The sequence below is a fragment of the Talaromyces rugulosus genome, chromosome IV, assembly GCF_013368755.1.
Source record: "Talaromyces rugulosus chromosome IV, complete sequence".
Classification (NCBI taxonomy): Eukaryota; Fungi; Ascomycota; class Eurotiomycetes; order Eurotiales; family Trichocomaceae; genus Talaromyces; species Talaromyces rugulosus.
In genome coordinates, this window is record NC_049564.1 from 903,348 (window position 1) to 922,097 (window position 18,750).

At 50.2% G+C, this 18,750-nt stretch overlaps 8 protein-coding genes across 8 annotated transcripts; 3 read left to right on the forward strand and 5 right to left on the reverse strand.

Moving 5' to 3' along the window:
- Positions 1 to 251: 251 nt before the first annotated feature.
- TRUGW13939_07085 (uncharacterized protein) lies at positions 252 to 2,490 on the forward strand (the record flags this gene model as incomplete). Its single annotated transcript, XM_035490227.1, has 3 exons — positions 252 to 428; positions 485 to 673; positions 733 to 2,490. 3 exons carry the CDS (start codon positions 252 to 254, stop codon positions 2,488 to 2,490), a joined length of 2,124 nt encoding a protein of 707 aa, XP_035346120.1.
- Positions 2,491 to 2,864: 374 nt separating this feature from the next.
- On the reverse strand, positions 2,865 to 5,081 carry TRUGW13939_07086 (uncharacterized protein; the record flags this gene model as incomplete). Its single annotated transcript, XM_035490228.1, has 1 exon — positions 2,865 to 5,081. One exon carries the CDS (start codon positions 5,079 to 5,081, stop codon positions 2,865 to 2,867), a length of 2,217 nt encoding a protein of 738 aa, XP_035346121.1.
- Positions 5,082 to 5,267: 186 nt separating this feature from the next.
- Positions 5,268 to 5,852, reverse strand: TRUGW13939_07087 (uncharacterized protein; the record flags this gene model as incomplete). Its single annotated transcript, XM_035490229.1, has 1 exon — positions 5,268 to 5,852. The coding sequence occupies one exon, from the start codon at positions 5,850 to 5,852 to the stop codon at positions 5,268 to 5,270; it is 585 nt and encodes a 194-aa protein (XP_035346122.1).
- Positions 5,853 to 6,142: 290 nt separating this feature from the next.
- Positions 6,143 to 7,290, forward strand: TRUGW13939_07088 (uncharacterized protein; the record flags this gene model as incomplete). The annotated part of the gene is made up of 5 exons (XM_035490230.1): positions 6,143 to 6,172; positions 6,241 to 6,364; positions 6,457 to 6,763; positions 6,825 to 6,999; positions 7,051 to 7,290. The coding sequence occupies 5 exons, from the start codon at positions 6,143 to 6,145 to the stop codon at positions 7,288 to 7,290; spliced, it is 876 nt and encodes a 291-aa protein (XP_035346123.1).
- Positions 7,291 to 7,566: 276 nt separating this feature from the next.
- On the reverse strand, positions 7,567 to 9,262 carry TRUGW13939_07089 (uncharacterized protein; the record flags this gene model as incomplete). The annotated part of the gene is made up of 2 exons (XM_035490231.1): positions 7,567 to 8,544; positions 8,606 to 9,262. 2 exons carry the CDS (start codon positions 9,260 to 9,262, stop codon positions 7,567 to 7,569), a joined length of 1,635 nt encoding a protein of 544 aa, XP_035346124.1.
- Positions 9,263 to 9,673: 411 nt separating this feature from the next.
- Positions 9,674 to 12,140, forward strand: TRUGW13939_07090 (uncharacterized protein; the record flags this gene model as incomplete). Its single annotated transcript, XM_035490232.1, has 2 exons — positions 9,674 to 9,785; positions 9,847 to 12,140. The coding sequence occupies 2 exons, from the start codon at positions 9,674 to 9,676 to the stop codon at positions 12,138 to 12,140; spliced, it is 2,406 nt and encodes an 801-aa protein (XP_035346125.1).
- A 202-nt stretch (positions 12,141 to 12,342) lies between these two features.
- TRUGW13939_07091 (uncharacterized protein) lies at positions 12,343 to 13,268 on the reverse strand (the record flags this gene model as incomplete). The annotated part of the gene is made up of 3 exons (XM_035490233.1): positions 12,343 to 12,877; positions 12,935 to 13,033; positions 13,099 to 13,268. The coding sequence occupies 3 exons, from the start codon at positions 13,266 to 13,268 to the stop codon at positions 12,343 to 12,345; spliced, it is 804 nt and encodes a 267-aa protein (XP_035346126.1).
- Positions 13,269 to 14,382: 1,114 nt separating this feature from the next.
- On the reverse strand, positions 14,383 to 17,083 carry TRUGW13939_07092 (uncharacterized protein; the record flags this gene model as incomplete). Its single annotated transcript, XM_035490234.1, has 5 exons — positions 14,383 to 14,880; positions 14,946 to 15,215; positions 15,267 to 15,581; positions 15,644 to 16,581; positions 16,777 to 17,083. The coding sequence occupies 5 exons, from the start codon at positions 17,081 to 17,083 to the stop codon at positions 14,383 to 14,385; spliced, it is 2,328 nt and encodes a 775-aa protein (XP_035346127.1).
- Positions 17,084 to 18,750: the final 1,667 nt, after the last annotated feature.

Below are 18,750 nucleotides of genomic sequence, written 5' to 3' on the forward strand. Positions count from 1 at the left end.
TTATCGCGTCGCCCGGTCAACACGGCGACCCAAACACTGCTCAGCCCTATCTTTGATCTTCGCCCGCCCTCGCTTCCCCCGATGCAACCGACAATAATACTCACTGCAAAAACGCCTCTTGCCGTGGAATGCCACAACCGTCAATGCATTGTCCATTAGTTATCGCATCATTCGTTTGAGGTCTAACATATCCTTATCCATTTTACACATTCCTTAACCCCAGATCTCTCTCTCGATCGCATTCCGCCACCATGGGTGGAGCTGGATCCCCTCCATTCCTCTATGATCCGCCATCGCAGTGGTCTTTTAACGACACTATGACCGGTGGCTTTAACCCCAAAGTCGTGACCGACCACAGCAGAGCCCCTCGACCACCGAGGCATCATCAAGAGGGGCCGCTGGTCGGCTTCAACCGTCATCCCGACTCGGTATGTTCAGTCTGATTTTATAAAATGAAAGTCGCTTGCTGACAGCAGTTTATCAGTGGGGGGCTCCCCATCAAAGTACACCTTATATTCCTATGAGTCCGTATACCAAGGCCCGGGTAAAGCGGACAAGAATATTCCAGCTTTTGTTTCGACTTGTCCAGTTCCTTGGAGCTCTTAGTATTCTGTTTTGCGTCATTAGTATCAACCACACAGGCGTTGCTCTGGGGTGGATTATTCGTGTTGCAGTAAGCTTGACATCTCCCATCACATTCTACTAATAAACCCTCTGACAAGACCGTTATAGCCCGCCGTAGCCATCCTTCACACTCTATATGCAGTCTATCACCTCGCACGATCCCCTGCGTCTCGTCCCCCAGCATCTTCTTCTAGCTACCACCTCTTTGCCTCTTGCATAGATACCGGTTTGGTCCCATTCTACGCATTTACTAGCTTTATCGCTTTCGAGCAAGAGCATGAGAACGCTTATGGCTGGGGCACGCTTTTCAACAATGCAGACATCCAACACTACATCCTAGAGATTTTTTTCTTTGCCAGTGCAGTATGTGGCGGCTTGCATTTGCTCTCATTTGGCATCTCTGTCTACTTGGCCGTCGTCTTCAGGCAAATCACCAAGCTTCCGCCTGATATGAACCCGCTAGAGGATAACCTCACAGCCCGTTCCCCCAAGCGGAGCAGCAGGAGCAAGCGGCCAAAGTCGGCAATTACCGAAAAGCACATGAGCAGTAGCACATTGGACTCGGCTTATTTCAGCGTCAAATCCCACTTGGAGGACCCGGTAGAAGCTGTGCCAGCACCGCGGACCATCCCGTTCACGCACACAAGACAGCAATCGTCAAACAGCGTCGTGAACGAGCCCCGACCAACATCTACTCAATCTCATCGCACTTCTCAATCGAACATGCGAGCTCAGCAGAGTGCACTAGGTGAACGGGCCAGTCTAGCTAACCAACCAACCGAAACCCCTGCTCAGAGGTCCCAGGATTCACCGTCACGACCAAACTCAGTTGTCGTCGATGCGCCTGTACTTCTCCCCACCAGGAACAATTTTGTACCTACCAATTTCCGATGGAGCAGTCCAGCTCCGTCGGAGGATTCCAACAACTGGGTAGCTTATCCATCACGCACACCTTCTCTTAATGGCGATGAGGACGTTGCTCGCCGGCCAAGTCCTCTTCTGACCACCGATGTTGCTCCACCATCCACGTACAATGGCGCCGGAAACTGGCTTGGTCCAGTGCCCAAGTTCGGTCGTGTTGAAAGCAGTGTTCCTCAAGCTAAAGCTCGTGGTGAATATGCAGTTTTGGAGGCGGATGACGAACATCTCGAGTATTCTATGTTTGCGGACAAGGAAAACCTGGAGGAAGATATCACCAACTACCTGTCCAAGCCGATGAATAACCCCTTGGGAATGAACCCTCCCACTCCACAACCCAAAGAGGACTCTGAAGTCCCAGTGCCAACAAGCAGAAAGTCTAGTCTTCGTCGTGCCGTTCTCACCGACATTCCCAATATTTCAGCCGACAATCAGTCAAACAACAAAAAGGAAATTTCCCTACCAAAGGTCAAGGAATCACAACCAAAATCCTTTGGTAGCATCATGTCGTGGGGACGCAAATCCAGCAAATCGGCTTACGAGTCTGTCAAAATCAAGGAAGACGAAGATATCTCTGCCAACGAGAGCAGCGACGACGAAAGCCGCGAACCCCCAGTCCTAACAACCCCGAAACGCAGGTCCAAGCTGCTGAAAGCCAACCCAGACAGCAACAATAATAAAAAAGACACCGACGACCGCAAGGGCCGAGTTGTTAGCAATTCGGGCGTTGATCTCGGCGCTGGGTTCCAGTTGGGCATTGGCTCAAGTTCGTACAGTGATTACATCTCTGGTCTCGGAGTTGGTCGTCGGCGCGACGTGAGTGGGAAAGTCGCAGAGGAAGGCCGCGGAGGCGTTGCTGTTGCTGAGGCTGAGGCTGACGAGGGCACGCCGGAGAAGAAGACCTCGCAAGGCCGAGCTGCGGGCTGGGCTCGTTTTGCTGGGCTTTAAATTTTTTGAAGGTTTTTCTTAAACTGCCCATCGCGATACGAATTTTGGACGACAGTTGCCATATATGGAAGTACGAAGTGATGGAAATATAGGTTTGGCAACATTGAGACTGATTTCTCAGTTGGTAGTATTTGGTTTTGGGTTTTGTGTTTCTTGGAGTTGTCGATCCCGGAGTTTTATATTGTTGTTTTGTCTTCAAATGTCTTTTCTTTTCAATGTCTCTACTTGTTATATTCTTGGACAGCGGTTGCATTTTTGAGTACATATATTGATATCTCTTGCATTAGGTAGCCAGATAGCTTGCCCGATATTTTGAATGAAACATCAATTGATGGTCAAAATTCTTTTCTATACGATGTAGATAAACTTCGTATTCACCCCCGATCTTCTCGTCGAGATCTTTCACCCGGGCCATTAATCTTTGTCTGCCGCATCTTGCGATTGAGCATCTGCTCCTGAGTGCGCCGGGCGATATCGCGCTGGATTTGATCTTCTTCTTCCTCATCCAGCATGGTAATGTAATTCAACTTCTCTTCCTCTTCGTCGCTCTCGGCTGCAGCGTCATCTTTGGCGGGGGGCTGTGGTGGTTGCGGTGGTTGTAGTTGTGGCCGTGGTGGTAGTGTTGGAGGCGGAGCTTCCTGTCCACTATCTTTGGCCGATTCCCCGACTGGTTTACGACGAATTGACGACATTTTGGCTTCTCGCTTGCGCTGGTTGTTTGCTTGTTCTTGTTCAATTTCCTGGTCTTGAGCGTTCAGAAGGTCCTTTTCCTTGGCCAGTTGGACCTGGTCGATTTCCTCGAAGCCAATATCTTCCAAAATCTTGCCGACAAGAAACTGGTAGCGGAGGTGGCCGTCGACTTTGTCGCTGACGTTGATGTTTTCCACAGTCGGCACGCCCTTGACGGACTGGAGACCGGAAATATCGACCTCGAGATGGGTGGCCCGGTACAGAAGGGCAAGGACAGAGTCGTTTTCGGAGAACACATTGACGAGCCGGCCGCTGACAGCAGTGCGCATCAGTTGCCATTCAACAGTGTCTGCCGGAATGGGCGATCCGATCAGGATGGCAGACTCGATCAAGCCGTATGCGTGTCGTTTAGCCAGGCTGCGCAAGCAGGAATAGATCACTCGGGAACCCAGCGAGTATCCGATCAAGGTAACAGGACGTTCACCCTGGGCTTTGTTGATCAGCGCATCCGCCAGGACTTCCCCGGCTTTATCGGCTCGGGCGATAGCGACGTTGAATGGGTTTGCTGCTATCTTGGCAAGCCTTGTCAAGCCCAGGGGCAGGAACACGGCACTCATGATGCCTGCGAAAATAGTTCGCACTAGTATTTGGTGGCTTGCGACTTTCCATGCTGCTGTAGTCACGAGTGTGCGCATCGAGTTACCTAAATTCAACAACGCTTCATACTCCCATCGTAAAGCAAAGACTTCTGAGTCGGCATCGATGACTCGCCATGGCAAGACAATGTGATCTTCTTCCGTTGCCCAGCCAGTGATGCCCACAGTGACTCTTAGGCGATGGTCTTCCTTTGCAGCTTGCTTCTCATCTGTGAAATTCTTTCGCGTCCCACGTGTTGGGATGAATGCAAAATCTTCGACTTCCCGAGCATATCGATCCATCATTCGTCCGGTCATCCTTCCACCATACGCCCCAAATAAGCCACCAACAACAACTCCACTACTGGCGAGAGCACCAAGATACGTAGCAGCGATTGTGCCTCCCAGACCCAATCCACCCATGATTGTGCCGAGGCCTGCAGCTACCAAAGGCGCTGCAAGACCGCCAGTAATACCGATAAGCGCTGCTCCAGCCACTGTGGCAAATCCAACTTTCCATTTCCGCATACCGCGGTTTTCTTCTGCTTTCTTCTTCGCCTCTTCGTCCGCAGTCATCACCATAGCGGCATCTAATAGACCACGAGCAACTTTTGCCTCATCATCATTCAAGTATTTCAACGGAAGATCTAGACTCGACGTGATGTGTAACAGAAGGACCCTTGAGTAAGCGTTGTAGTGCTGGAGGCTTAGAAGCAGGAGTAGTAAAGAGTGAAGGATTAAAAGTTTCTCTGCTTTATGTAGGCTCTGAAGCGAGTTTTCGAACGGGCGATAGACGTCTCGCAGTCTACTAGGGGGTTCTTCCTTGGATTCGGCAGCATCTCGCTCCCCAGGTGTCGTTTTATTGATCGGCTCTTTCCTTTCGTTCAAGACCTCTCCGACGCGCAATATCACAGAATCTCGCCAGTCATCAAAATACCTAAGTGCTTCGGCTTCTGACTTTGCGTCAATGCCAGGGGGTGCTGGCTGGCTTGGCTGGCTTGACTGGCTCTGTTGATCGTTATTAGACGATTCCTGGGATTCCGAGTCGGGCGGAGCATCATCGTTGGGACGTTTTTTCGAAGTCGGCGCAGTGTGTGGAGCCTCGAAATTGTCAAAAACAATCTTTCGCATGTGTTCCAGGATTTCCGAGATCAAGACCATCAAAGAACCACGTTGTGAGTCGTCCAGCAGGGAGGATAAGCTCTGCTCTTCCTTGTTGTTGTTGTTGTTGTCCGCAGTGTCATGCTTGCGAGCATGAAAATCCATTGTGTAATCACACAGCACAAGTATAGCGATAAACGATGGTTATTTTTCACTCTTTCATGCAGTATAATGCAATGGGTTAAGGCGCAGCGAGGGTTAGGGTAGTGTCGTGGACAAGTTGCGTCATAAGGCGAGATGGGGCTGGACGGGAGCCTAGGCAGTGAAAGTCCCGCCGAGCCGCTTCGCTTCTCATTTGCGATTTTGGACCACAAAATACTTCCCAATGGTTTTGGTAGCTGCTCCTAACGCGTTTCCATCCCATTGATCGCTATCAGGTGTCGTATTATTTTCGGTTGCAACACGTTGTATCTTGTTATTTCGGCCGACCACCTTTTCCTTAGCCAAGGCGGCTTCCAATTGTTTCAGTCCGATTCTGCTTTCTTCGATAGCTTCCTGGCTCTCGTCGCGAATGGCACGTAAAGGCGGCACGTCTTTGGCATCGACGCGTTGTATTTCTCGTACAAAGTGAATTTGCGACTCGAGGGTCTTCAGCATCGCGGCTTCCTCTGCCTCGTCAACTGGCTCTGGGAGCGCGGAAAGCCGGAGCAGGTGACGAAGCTTTCCCGGAGTGACCGAGGGGGTTTTTTCGAGGGCATCATTGCTAGGTATGAGGGATCGAACGGACCATGTCGGTTTATCCAAAAGGGCAGCTATATCTTCGCTCGTAGACTTGGGCGGTCCGGAATAAAATCGCAAATTGGAGGGAGCCCGTAGCTGACCGTAGACCAGGCGAAATGGGCTGGGCCCGTTCAATTGTAGCCGTGCACGAGGCATTGAGAATGATAATACTAAGAGAGAAATAGGAACGCTTTGAGACAACAATTCTTTTTGCTTTTGTTTTTTTTTTCTGTATATAGCAAGGAACAAGAGTCAAGCTCCCCATAAAGCTTAGTCGGCAGCGGCAAAGGCGGTGAGCCCGTGGTCCAGTGGCAAGGGCCGATAAGACCCCGCTATCACCGAGGTGGGCTCAGTTCCTCCTGCGTCACAATATCGTCCATCCATCTACAATATCTGTCCAAACATATCACAACATAAGCGGACTGACTGATCGCTGAACTGGAAACATGGGAGATCCGCGCGCCTTGCTTCAAAAGGTCCTACAATCCAACCTCCACCCTCAACAACTACTACGTGGCTAACATACTTCCTGTTCCTGTTTTAGGCAGACAAAGCTCTCCAGGGTGCCTCTGGTGGCTTTAGTTTCTTCGGAGGTAGATCAGAGAAATACGAGAATGCGGCAGACCTTTACGTGCAAGCAGCGAATGCTTTCCGGGTACAGAAGCTGAGTATGTGAAGCCGAACTTCCTACCATCGATTGTTTTGCGCAAACAGACCTACAACGCAGAGAATGCATGCTAATGAGGGGAGCGGATGTTAGACAAGGAAGCTGGAGTTGCTTTTGAAAAGGCGGCTGCAGTTCAGAGAAACAACCTTAACGAACCGGACGATGCTGCCAACAGCTTAACCGAAGCCTTCAAGGTTTACCGCAAGACAGACCCCGAGGATGCAGTGAGAGTTCTCTCCAGCGCAATCCAACATTACATAGGCAAAGGAAACTTCAGAAGAGCCGCCACTCATCAGCAGAACCTCGCCGAAACCTACGAGGTTGAAATCGGAGATGCGAAAAGGGCCTTGCAGGAGTATGAAAAAGCTGCCGAGTGGTACGAGAGTGATAATGCCGAGGCGTGAGTTTGAAAGAAATCATCTTCGATTCGCCATTACAATTCTAATATCCAAGGGCTGCAGACTCGCCAACAAATTTTACCTCAAGGTTGCGGACCTTGCTGCCATTGAAAGCGAGTACCCCAAGGCAATCTCACATTATGAAAAAGTCGGCAATGTCTCCGTCAACAATAACTTGATGAAGTGGTCGGTAAAAGACTACTTTTTCAAAGCCGGCATCTGCCATCTTGCGTCAGGCGTACGTATTTTTTCGGGTTTATGAGATGGACACTGCTAATCCGCCGCTCAGGATCTTGTTGCTACCAACCGCGCTCTAGAATGGTACAGAGAGACCGACCCTTCTTTTGGTTCTACCAGAGAGCATTCACTTTTGGTCGATCTGCTTCAAGCAGTCGAACAAGGAGAACAGGACGTCTTTGCTGATAAATTGTTTCAGTTCGACCAGTTGAGCAAGTTAGATAAATGGAAGACTACCCTGTTTCTTCGCATCAAAGACAATATTGAAGAAGAGGGCGAGGACTTTTCGTGATTTGTTTTCGTTTTGGTTTTTGATACAATACAATGAAGGTTATATTTATATTTATCAATTGATGCCCGTTCAATAAAGTAATAACATCTGGACCATTGAATTACATAAAAATTGCATCTATTCACTATATCACAAGAATCCAAACTCCGAATATGCAAGGCTAAGCAACCGATACGCCAAATTTTTCCATAGAGCCGGTTGGGTATTTCAAACAAACCCCTGGGTGCTGTTGTTGTGAACTGTATGAAAGAGGAAAGAAAGAAAAAAGAACATAATCTACGAGTCTTTCTTCGAAGCGAATCTTGCAAGAGCAGGTCCCAATTGCTCTTTTTCCTGTTCAAGAGACTCGTTCTGTCGAGAACTGCGTTCTTTTTGCAGAGCCTCTGCTTTGAGACGCTTCTCGTCAATGACGTTCGTCTTGCCCTTCTTTCGGAGGTACTTCCTGAGGGCGCTATTGCGACCGCGGCCGCGGTTCTTGAGCTTTTCAATAGCCTCTTCAGGTTTCCGATCTTCTTCTCGCTCTTCACGAAGCTTCTTCTCGCTGACCTGGTCGATTTTGCCAATGAAATCGGGGTTCAAGGAAATCATCTCTGGTTGCAGCTTGTTCAGCAGTGCCTTGACTTCGGCCTCCTGGCGTTGTTTGGTGTTTTCGTATGGGTTCACTTCCATGGCATCAAAGTTGGGTTCTCCTGCACCAGGAACAATGATGCTGGCAAACCCCTTGTCATGCGAAATACCAAGGACGTCGTCATATGGGCACCACCGGACATTCTCGATGCGTTGCCCATCGCCACCCCATGCCATATACGGGCTCTGGACTTTTTCTTCGTTGGCGGCTGCGGCGTCGAAAAGACCTTTCCAGACGCTGACCTGTGTTCCCCAGCCGACTGCAGTCAGGCCGCGATCACTAATTGACACGCTCGAGCCAGGTTGGTAACAAGAGTATGAGTGAACTTGTTTAAAGGTGCGTATATCCCAAACATTCATTCGCATATCTTGCCCTGTCGAGACCATATACCGACCTTGACGGTCAACGGCCATGGATCGAACTGGACCACGGTGGACGAGAGCCTTTACGAGGGGAGTCTGCGAGTTTGGCGACCACAGACTGACTGTGCCATTCTGGTGACCGACATGCAACACTGCATTCCAGGGGTTTTGACATAGTGAGGTAGGAGAGCCAAGGCGAGTGGGCAATTCTGCAACCAACTGCCCGGTTGAAGTGTCGGTATACTTTAAGAAGCCGCTGTTTGCCTGCGAGAGCGATCGACATTAGTAACTTCAAAGAAGACGTTATAAAAGAGCAGGCACTTACAGCACTGGCCAAGAGGAAGTGATAGGGCAGGAATTCAAGATATCTAGCCTCGATATGCTTGTTGAGACAATGGAGCTCCACGCCGGCGTGATCATAGATGTAGACGTTTTTCTTTTGCGCCACAGCGAAGAACTGATCGTTGTGCAACCATTTAGCATCCCAGACGGTTTCCCCAAGCTGCAATTCGCAGCCCAGCTTTCCAGCTCGCCAATCCATGGTCGCGACATGTCCCTTTCGCCCAGCAAGCAGCAAGTTCTTGCCATTCCGAGTATAATCCGCGCGATACGGACCGAGTTCCTCCAGCTTCAGCTCAAAGCCCTTCTTGGCCACTTCGATTCCCACGTTGTCCTTGATCTCGTCCTGTCTGACTTTGTACGTCCTCTCCAGCTCGCCTTCGGCTTCGAGAAAGCCTGCATCGTTTTCCAAAAGAATCTCCGCATCTTTCGCTCTTAGCGCTGCTGTTTGATATCGGTCTTCGACGGCCTGCAAATTTCCGCGGAGCTTTCTGTCTTTGATGGCCTTTAGTCGCACTGCTTGACCGCGACCATATTTTTGCGTCGCCTCCGTCACACACTTCTTTGCTTCTCGGGCTTCGATGATTTCTTGCGGCGATTGTCTTTTGCCGGATCGCGCTGAGGACTTTGTCACTGCAGCCATGGTTGGATCGGCGCAGGACTGTTGTTTTTTGTTTTCAAAAAAAATAACAGACACACACAAGGCGGTGATGTTTTTTTTTCTTATTTGAAAGGTCAAATAAAAAACTGGCAATGCCTGTGTTGGGGAACAAGACAAATCCAAAGACTTTAGCTCGAGCTCGGCCAAAAAAATTCTTGCCAAGAGTTCCTTCCCGGCCGCGCTCGCTTGTCCGCCACAAGATAATTTCTTATCGATTAGAGGCAGCCAGGCCCCCGCAGTTCTGCTAAATATTTTATTTTTTTGGGCCAGTCTCCGAATTTCAGCCTTTTCTCGACCACAAAGCGCAGATACATTCAACAGATAGCCCATATCTCTCGGCGCTTCATCCTGGCATCTATTCCATTCCGGTTCAAAGGGTCAGACGGTGCCAAGATGGCACCGATCACCCAGTCGGTGCACCACCACCGCAGCACAACAAAGACCTCGCACAAGGGCTTCAAGAGCAAACACGCCACCAAAGGCGAAGTTAAAGAGCGCAATCGAGGTACTAGCGAGCGGTTTCCGTTTTTTTTTTGACTCATGGCTAATAATATATAAATTCACAGGAAAGGTCGAGAGCGGAGAACGAGGGGTGCGCAAAACCCCCCACCAGCAGCTGATGTCGAAACTCGATCGCAAGAACCAAGCCCGCCAGAAGCAGCAATTGAAACACCAGGAAAAGGCCAACGCAGTCGGCATCTTTTCCGGTCAGCATGGAGCCCCTCGTCAAGTCGCCGTCGTTCCCCTGTCCGAGAAAATTGACCTTCCTGCTGTCATCCGTTCCTTGAACGAGAGTGTCGATGTGACCCAAGACGTCAACAATGATGGTTTATCACGTGTACGCATTGATCGTTTCAAACAAAACCTCGTTTATATCCCGTCGAAATACGACTTGATGAATGCGTTGGATGTATGCCGTGTGGCCGACTTTGTCGTCTTGGTTCTGCCAACGGATGTCGAGGTTTCCGACGAAGGAGAGATTCTTCTGCGGTCAATTGAAAGCCAGGGTATTTCCAATGTGCTTGTTGTTGCACAAGGGGTGGATAATGTGAACCCGCCCAAGAGACGTACCCAGGTGATCGCTTCTCTGAAGTCCTATATCAATCATTTCTTCCCTGCGATCGACAAGGTCCTCTCTCTAGACTCCAGACAAGAATGCTCCAACGCCGTCCGCGGCCTATGTACAGCAACTCCAAAGGGCATCCGATGGAGAGAAGACAGAAGTTGGATGCTCATCCAAGATGTCCAATGGCCCGAAACTAGCAGTGGCAGTAGCAACGTTACTGTCACGGGTGTTGTTCGAGGCAAAGGCCTAAAGGCAGACCGGATTGTCCACATACCTGGTTGGGGCGATTTCCAAGTTGATTCAATCACTGCCGCACCACTGTCATCACCAAAGGGCAAAAAGGAAGATGCGATGAACATTGATGATTCAGAGAGCCCTCAGGTCCTCGATCAACCAACAGAAGACCAGGACGACATGGCGACAGTTGCGCCTGAGGAAATTGAAATGGAAGATGACATGGTATCACATGCCGAGACTGAGAAACGAGGTGTCTTACTTGATGACCACCATTACTTCTCTGACGATGAATCGCACATGCCATCTCGCCCTAAAAGACTCCCCAAAGGGACTTCCGATTACCAGGCCGCCTGGTTCTTGGAAGACGACTCAGACTCCGGGTCAGACATGGTCGACATGGAGGACGAGGATGTAGACATGGAGGTCGATGAAACCGAAGGTCGCCCAGAGGATGGCGTCTTTCCCGAACGTGGCGATGCCATGACCGAGGGTGGTCCTTCGGAATACCCCCAATCGGAGGTGTTCTTGGATCCTTCTCCAGAGGACGAAGCAGAACAACTAGAGGAGTACCGCGCTAGTCGTAGAAAGGAAGAAGAAAACGACCTGGAATTCCCCGACGAAATCGAGCTCCACCCGAACGTGCTTGCCAGAGAACGGCTTCAGAAATACCGTGGATTGAAAAGTCTCAAAACCAGCATGTGGGAAACCTCGGAAGACCGGCCGTACGAGCCAGAAGAGTGGCGACGACTTCTGCAGTTTAATGACTACAAGGGAATCAAGAACAAGCTCGTCCGCGAGGCTCTCATGGGTGGCGTTGTCCCAGGAACTCGAGTTAACGTGCATCTCAAAGCCGTTCCAAGCACTCTTCGCAGCCGCCCGACACCAGTTGCGCTGTTCTCGCTCCTTCGCCATGAGCACAAACACACTGTAATCAATATGAACATTACCGTAAACTCGTCTGTCGAGGAACCGATCAAGTCCAAGGAGGAAGTGATCATCCAATGCGGACCACGCCGTCTGGTGGTCAACCCAATCTTCTCTGGGGCTGGCAACACACCAAACAACGTCCACAAGTTTGACCGCTACCTGCATCCTGGCCGCAGCGCCATAGCCTCGTTTGTTGGACCCGTCACCTGGGGCGCTGTGCCTGTGCTAGTATTCAAGAACCAAGCCGTCAAGGACCCGGAAGTGCTTGATTCGGACGAAAAGACAATCAACCGCCTCGAGCTGGTAGCCACGGGCACCGTTGTTGCGCCAGACCACTCTCGCGTCGTCGCCAAACGAGCGATCTTGACGGGACATCCTTTCAAGATCCACAAAAAGGTCGTCACGGTTCGCTACATGTTCTTCAATTCCGAAGATGTCAGCTGGTTCAAGGCTCTCCAGCTCTGGACTCGGCGCGGTCGCAGTGGCTTTTTCAAGGAGAGTCTGGGAACTCATGGATACTTTAAAGCTACTTTTGATGCCAAGATCAACCCGCAGGATTCCATTGGGATTAGTTTGTACAAGAGGATTTTCCCGCGCAAGGCACGAGCCATTGAAGAGGTGGAGGCCTAAGACGTTGGTGCTTTGGCTTTGTTTTATGATGAATCACGAGGATGAATACCCATACAAGACAAAAGCACTTTCATGATTATATATGTGTTATTTTTGCATGTAGACAGGATTTGGAATTAATGAGCTTACACAATAAACCAATACTTTGAAATGATCAATAACCCCCTGACCAGCTAGATTCAACATTGGATTGTTGATGTATTCAAACAGCCCCAGATCCTCGCACTGCTCCATTCTTCCACCTCTCCAGACTCGGCTCATACGCACCACTGGCCTTCCACGCACTGATAATCAAGTTGACAATATGATCCACCCCATTGCCATGCTTGACCGACCCAAACACCGTCGGTCCACCTTCACGTATATTGCCAGCATCACGCTCCATAACCCCCAAATCCGCACCCACCGCCTCAGCCAAGTCAACCTTGTTGATAACCAGCAAGTCACTACCCGTAATCCCCGGCCCGCCCTTGCGCGGCACCTTGTCACCGCCCGCGACGTCGATCACGTAGATAATAAAATCGGCGAGCTCGCGCGAGTAGTTGGCTGCGAGGTTATCGCCGCCGGACTCGATGAGCAGCAAATCGGTGGTGAATTTGCGTTGCAGGGTTTGCAGGGCGAGCAGGTTTGCGCTGATGTCTTCGCGCACGGCGGCGTGCGGGCATCCGCCGGTTTCGATGGCTTGGATGCGTTCGGGGGCGAGGGCTTTGTTGCGCGTGAGGAATTCGGCGTCTTCTCTGTTTTTGATTCCTATTAGTCTTGTTCTCATCGTTCAAAAACGAGGAAGAACATACCGGGTAAAGATATCATTCGTCACAGCCGCAATGTTATACTCATCCCTCAGCGCCAAACACAATTTCAACATCAACGCTGTTTTCCCAGATCCCACTGGACTATTATAAACCTCATCAGCATATATTTTTTTTTTCTCAAGAGAAAGAAGAACAATAAGACCAACCCTCCAATGCCAATCGTATAGGCCCTATCTTTCCAATCCCGCCCCTCGTGTAACGAAAGCGGCTGTTCGCGGTTCAAGAACGAGCCAGGCCCATCAAGAATGTCATGTGAGTGGCCGTGTCCGCCGAGAGCGTCGTGCGAGTGTGCGTGCGAGTGGTCTAGGGATGCCATTTTCTGTGTTGCTTGTTTCTTGGGTTCTGAAAAGCCTTATCTATCGAGCACAATTCGCATGGTTAGCGCGGTTGACAAATCTTGATAGTAGTATACTAACTTCAATGGGAACGAACGGACAGACTCTTTTGATGCACGGTGGAATAAAATGCTTGCTTCCTACAGTCTGTTCCAATTCAACTGATTTCCTTGAAAACAGAGAAGAAACAAGATGAAGAAAGATGACGCAGAACTTTGATATAGGGTTCGCCCCGCTGAGTGGTGGAGAATGCCGATCGACCCGTCATCGACTGGCAGGCAGGTATTAACATAGTTTTGAAGAAAAGTAGATACGTATTTAGTTTATGTTTAGGCTGGATTGGTAGTAATAGTAAAGTCTCAACAGTTAGACTAGTATCCATGTACATGCACAATTGATCAAACCAGATACAGCGTTATGTGACTGAAACAATGCAGCAGCGCAGACAAGATAAGCCAATGCGTTACCGGGAGCTGGGAGGTAGCAAATAAAACGGGATATGTAAAAGAAATTTCCAAGGTCAACTGGGTAAACAGCTAACCCGGCCTCATATCTTGATGCATTGAAAAAAAGCAATTCACACGAACCAAAAAAAAAAAAAAAAATCAAATAAAGCAATGAGACATGGCAAAAACAAGGACATAAGAAAATGCAAGCCACAGATTCTCTACGTGGCTGACCCAAATGCTGATACCTTGTTTGCAGAGACATTAGGAAGATGAGATGGAAACGTTGGAAACATAACTGTCCTTTTTCCGTGCCCGTCCAATCGAGTAAGAAATAACAGAGAGCGAACAATGAAGAGATATCACGGCCTAGCAGGTGGTCACTGTAGTGACATGCACGCTAGACATCCATGTAGAGAAATAAATGACCAAAGAAGAAAAGTGGAATGTAGAGAGAAAAATAAGGACAAGAAAAACGAAAATCCACAGGTATACTCCGAAGAAGAGGACAAACTCCTGGATGGGAAAGAAAAAAAACGAGGAAAAAAGCTGGCAAGTCCTGTGATACGCCGTAATACCGTATTAACCCCCCCATTTCCGAATATAAAAACAAAAAAGCAGTCGAACATAGTTGGAAGCAGTACACCGCCTAGGAGGTGCCTTTCTGTCTCTTACCACCTCGAGGGCTGGCTTTCACTTTCGATGTGCCTACGGGCCCTGTGCCATTCACTTCGGTACCATCATCACCTTCTGTCTTGACAGTGCTCGCGCGTCGCCGTTTGTTGGAAACGCTAGGGCTGGTATTCGCGCTGGATCCTTGGGTCCCATTGGCGGCCATGCCTGCTTGGTTTTGGTGAGCCATCATACCAGGTCCCATGAGATGGGTTTGCGCCGGGCTAGGTTGAGCTGAATGGCCCAGATGTGGTGAGGCCTGTGCACCAGGCAGGCCCATCTGACCGACCAATGGAGATGCAAATTGAGATGGCCCATTCATATTGGGGGTTCGTTGCCCCCCTTGGGCTTGCAAATTCATACTCTGTTGGGCCATCATGGAAGTCACCTCACGGAGTACATCGCCTGCGTTCTTCTGGGGATTTCCGGAACTGTGAAAGATTAAACTCGTCATGAACGACATAGGTTCTGCAATCTATAAAAAGGGTGGTCCGGTCAGAGGTTGATCTAACAAGAAGTGGGAAATCTCTTAGGACATACCTCTAAAAAGCACTGGACACTCGCGGGCAGCCCATATTCATTGACCAGCGATTCTGGTGGAGTAATGGTAGGTTGCGGAGGCAATTGCTTCTGCTGGCCCCGCTTGTTGGCAGCTTTGGTCACGCGCGGACTTTGTTTCTGCTCGTTTGCTTCCTGAAGTTGCAATAGGCTACGAGGGATGTATTCCCGAAAGCCGCTCACCGAAATGTCGACCAGGTCAAATTTGAACTCGGGGTTCACCAGAACTTTAAGAGAGCCATTGACAAAAAGCTAGTGCCATGTTAGAATGCATACAACCGATGACTATTAAGTTACACGTACCTGGCAGTCATTGGAGAACCAATAGATGAAACTCGCCTTAGGACTGTATACAACTCGGTAACCATTCTGAGGAGTGAATTCCTGAGTGGCTTCCATGTGAGTTTGTATCTTCCTGATGCCGTTGTTGAAGAGTGTGACATAGTATCGAGGCAAGATCGTTGCATTCACTTCAAAGGCCTTTGATCCAGACCGGGCGGAGAAGACGCCCTGACGCAGGACTCCCCATGGTTGTCCCGTGGTCGGTTGGAAAGTTGTGTTGTAGTACTTATTCACCACCTCTTGCCAGAAAAGAAGATCTGCGTCTTCACCGTTGCTCTGTGTGTACGAGTCAGCCATCTACATCTTCATATGACCAATTGATCTTTAAAGTGGCCTACCTGGAAATTGCTTAGGGTCTCGAAATAACTGTTGACATAATGCGTTAATGGTCCTTTATTGTTTTGCACAATGGGGTTCATGCTAGCGGCGCGGCGCTGCTGTTCCAGCAAGATTTGCTGTTGCATTTTGATTTGGTCTGGAGCAGACATGGGATGCTGTTGCTGTCCCTGGGTCATTTGAACTTGTTGTTGGTGTTGGTGTTGCTGTTGCTGTTGATGGACAGCCTGTTGTTGCGCGTTTGGAGCCTGCGGTTGGGTAGTCTGTGGCAGCTGCTGCTGTTGCATCTGTGGAGTTGGCTGGGCTTGCTGTTGTGGTGGCTGCGGTACTTGCTGGCCCTGCGGGATTTGTTGGTGTTGAGGATTGGGGGTCTGCTGCGGCGGTGGCTGTGAGCCTTGGTGAGAAGGCGGTTGCGGTGTCGCATGTTGGGGAGGATTCGACTGTTGCGATGGGGTTCCGCTTCCTTGAGGAGGTTGAGGTCCTTGTTGTGGTTGTGGAGTGACGCTTTGAGGTGGTACAGCCGCACGTTGTTGTGGTGTGTGCTGGCCTTGCTGGTTGTTGGCCTGCGCTGCGGCTTGTGCTTGCGCAGCAGCATGCGCAGCGTGTTGCATGGCCATATATTGTTGCTGTTGCTGTTGGAGGTTCTGCGGTACATGTTGCATCTGCTGCTGAAAGTGCATCATGTTGGCAGGCCCACGCATGTTGGAGTTTTGAATCGCAGACAATTGTGCCTGGCTCATGCCCTGGGTTCCAGCAGGTAAAGAGACAGGAATACCACCATGGTGTTGTTGCTGTTGCTGTTGCTGTTGCTGCTGTTGTTGTTGCTGCTGCTGCTGCTGCTGCTGTTGTTGTTGTTGTTGTTGTTGTTGGGCTAACTGCTGTTGCTGTAATAATCTCTGTCGCGCTATCTGCTGTTGTAGCATCTGATTGTTTTGTGCATCTGTGGGTTCAGGATCGTTAGTATCGTCATACTACAATTTCTCTCGAAAGAGCTCGACCAATACGGCCAGGCATAACGACAGGGTGGCGGGGTTGCGTTATATTTCCAAGGATGTGTTGCATTTTTTTGGACTCTCGGGTCTGGGGGAGCACGGGGTGAAGGGGTAATGAAGACGGGGAAAAAAAGGCAACTTACTCATTCCATATTGTTGCTGCTGTAGGATGTGAGCCTGCGCGGGATTCAAATGCTGCAGGGCATGTGCATTCGCAACAGGACCGCCTGGTCCGGTTGTCGCGCCAGGGGGCATTCCGCCCATCATGGGTCCTGGCTGGCTCACTTGGGGACCAGCAGCAGAAACACCAGGGTGCATTTGTTGTACCATGCCTGGGGCCTGCACGCCCATGTTCGGATGCTGAGCCTGAGCCATTGGGTGGTGACCTGGAGGCAAGCCGGGATGCTGGGGAATGCCTTGATGGGCAGGAAACGGTTGGGTCATCATCATTGCTGTGCAGCGGAGTCCCCGGCCGGATCAGGGCTCGTGAGGACACGAAGGCGCGGGCGGAGAAGAGAGCGACGGCGATGAGGGCGGCAGAAAAAGAATGCGATCGACTTTTGTTGTGTCTCTCCCCAAGGCGACTCGAGCGCGTAAGTTGAGATTGACAACAAGGCCGCTTTTAGCGTCCGGTCGGAGGCCAAGAGAGACGGGCCGAGGGCAGGCAAACTCAAGGGCATCGATGACCACGAGAGTGAAGGATCGATCGCGTGGGAGAGATCGCAGATAAGCCCTTGCCAGGCGGATCGGGCCTGGGGAGGGGAGGGCGAGAAGACAGCGGACGGCGACAGCGACAGGAACGGGCGACCAGAGAGGATCGGGGAAAGGAGGACGGAAATAATTATGGTGAGGTGAGGCCGGGGGGGCGAGTTCTGTGTCTGGCAACGGGGCGAGGGCTGCGGGAGCCGGGAGGGGCTAGTAATAGGCTTAGTAGGGGCGGCTGGTTGGCGCTCGCAAGGTCGCTCTCACCTTATCGCGTTGTCTGTCTGCGTGTCTGTCGGGTGGCCGTGGCGTGCTGGTCACGCAAGAACGCGGTTCCTCTCTCTGTGTCTCTCTCTCTCTCTCTCTCTTTCTCTCTTAGTTTCTCGGGGGGGGCAGTGTGACAAGGAGAGGACACGATCAATGGACGAAGAGAGCGAGCAGAGAAGAGAGGAGAGGAGAGAAGAGAGATACTCTGTCTGAATCCGGCTCTGCGCAACTTCCCTCCCGTTCTGAAACTCACGGTTGTCTGGGGCACGCTATCCCGCTTTCGGCCGTCACGTGGTGCGCGCTATCTTTTTCTGCGGCTTTTCCATCCCGATTTTCTGCTCCTCCTTGCATCCGCCTTTTCTTTCACTTTTTCTCCCACAGCGTCTTTGCCACGCCTCAGACAATGTCTCATCTTCCGAAGCTTCAGCAAGAGATAGCGAGGCAGGAATGCAATGATGGTCTTGTGTCCAGAGCTCCGAGAGCTCCGAGTTTACTAACATGGATTGATTCACGCCGCCACAGTATTTTCACTACCAGGTAAGCAAGCAAACTCCATTCTCTCTCGCACACAACACAACCCTTTCACAAGATGACAAACCTTTTTTACTTCTTTACTCTCTGAGTCGCCCTTGAAGAGACATTCGGACCTTCCTTTCCCGGTTGGTCTGCTACTTGCCAGTATACCTTGTCTGACTATGAATTTAATTCACCGTTGATTGTACACCATTGCATTTCACAAGTATCATTCTAACATGAGACACTAGGTTGAGTGACATTGGCATTGCTCCGGAAGCGTCGACCGATCCGCTGGGTGTGGAATAATCCGGCAGATAGAATAGAATATATGCAAAAATCAATTTCTTTTGACAATCCCATACGTCTTGGCCAAGGCTTGAATTTCTCCTATTTCGTTATTGGTACTCAAGAAGGATCACTCTATCGTAGTAGATCCACACACACTTCCGGTTTACTGTTAAGATCGTAAATTAAATACCATAGACCATTTGTGTCGCCGGAGCACTTGATAGAAAAAAAACCAGCTGTGCTAAACAAAATAAGAGGGCGATCAGTTTAATTAGGTCTAGCGGCGGCAAAAAATCACTACAGTACTGCCCCTAGGATTCTCTATTATCACCATAGCCTTTAAT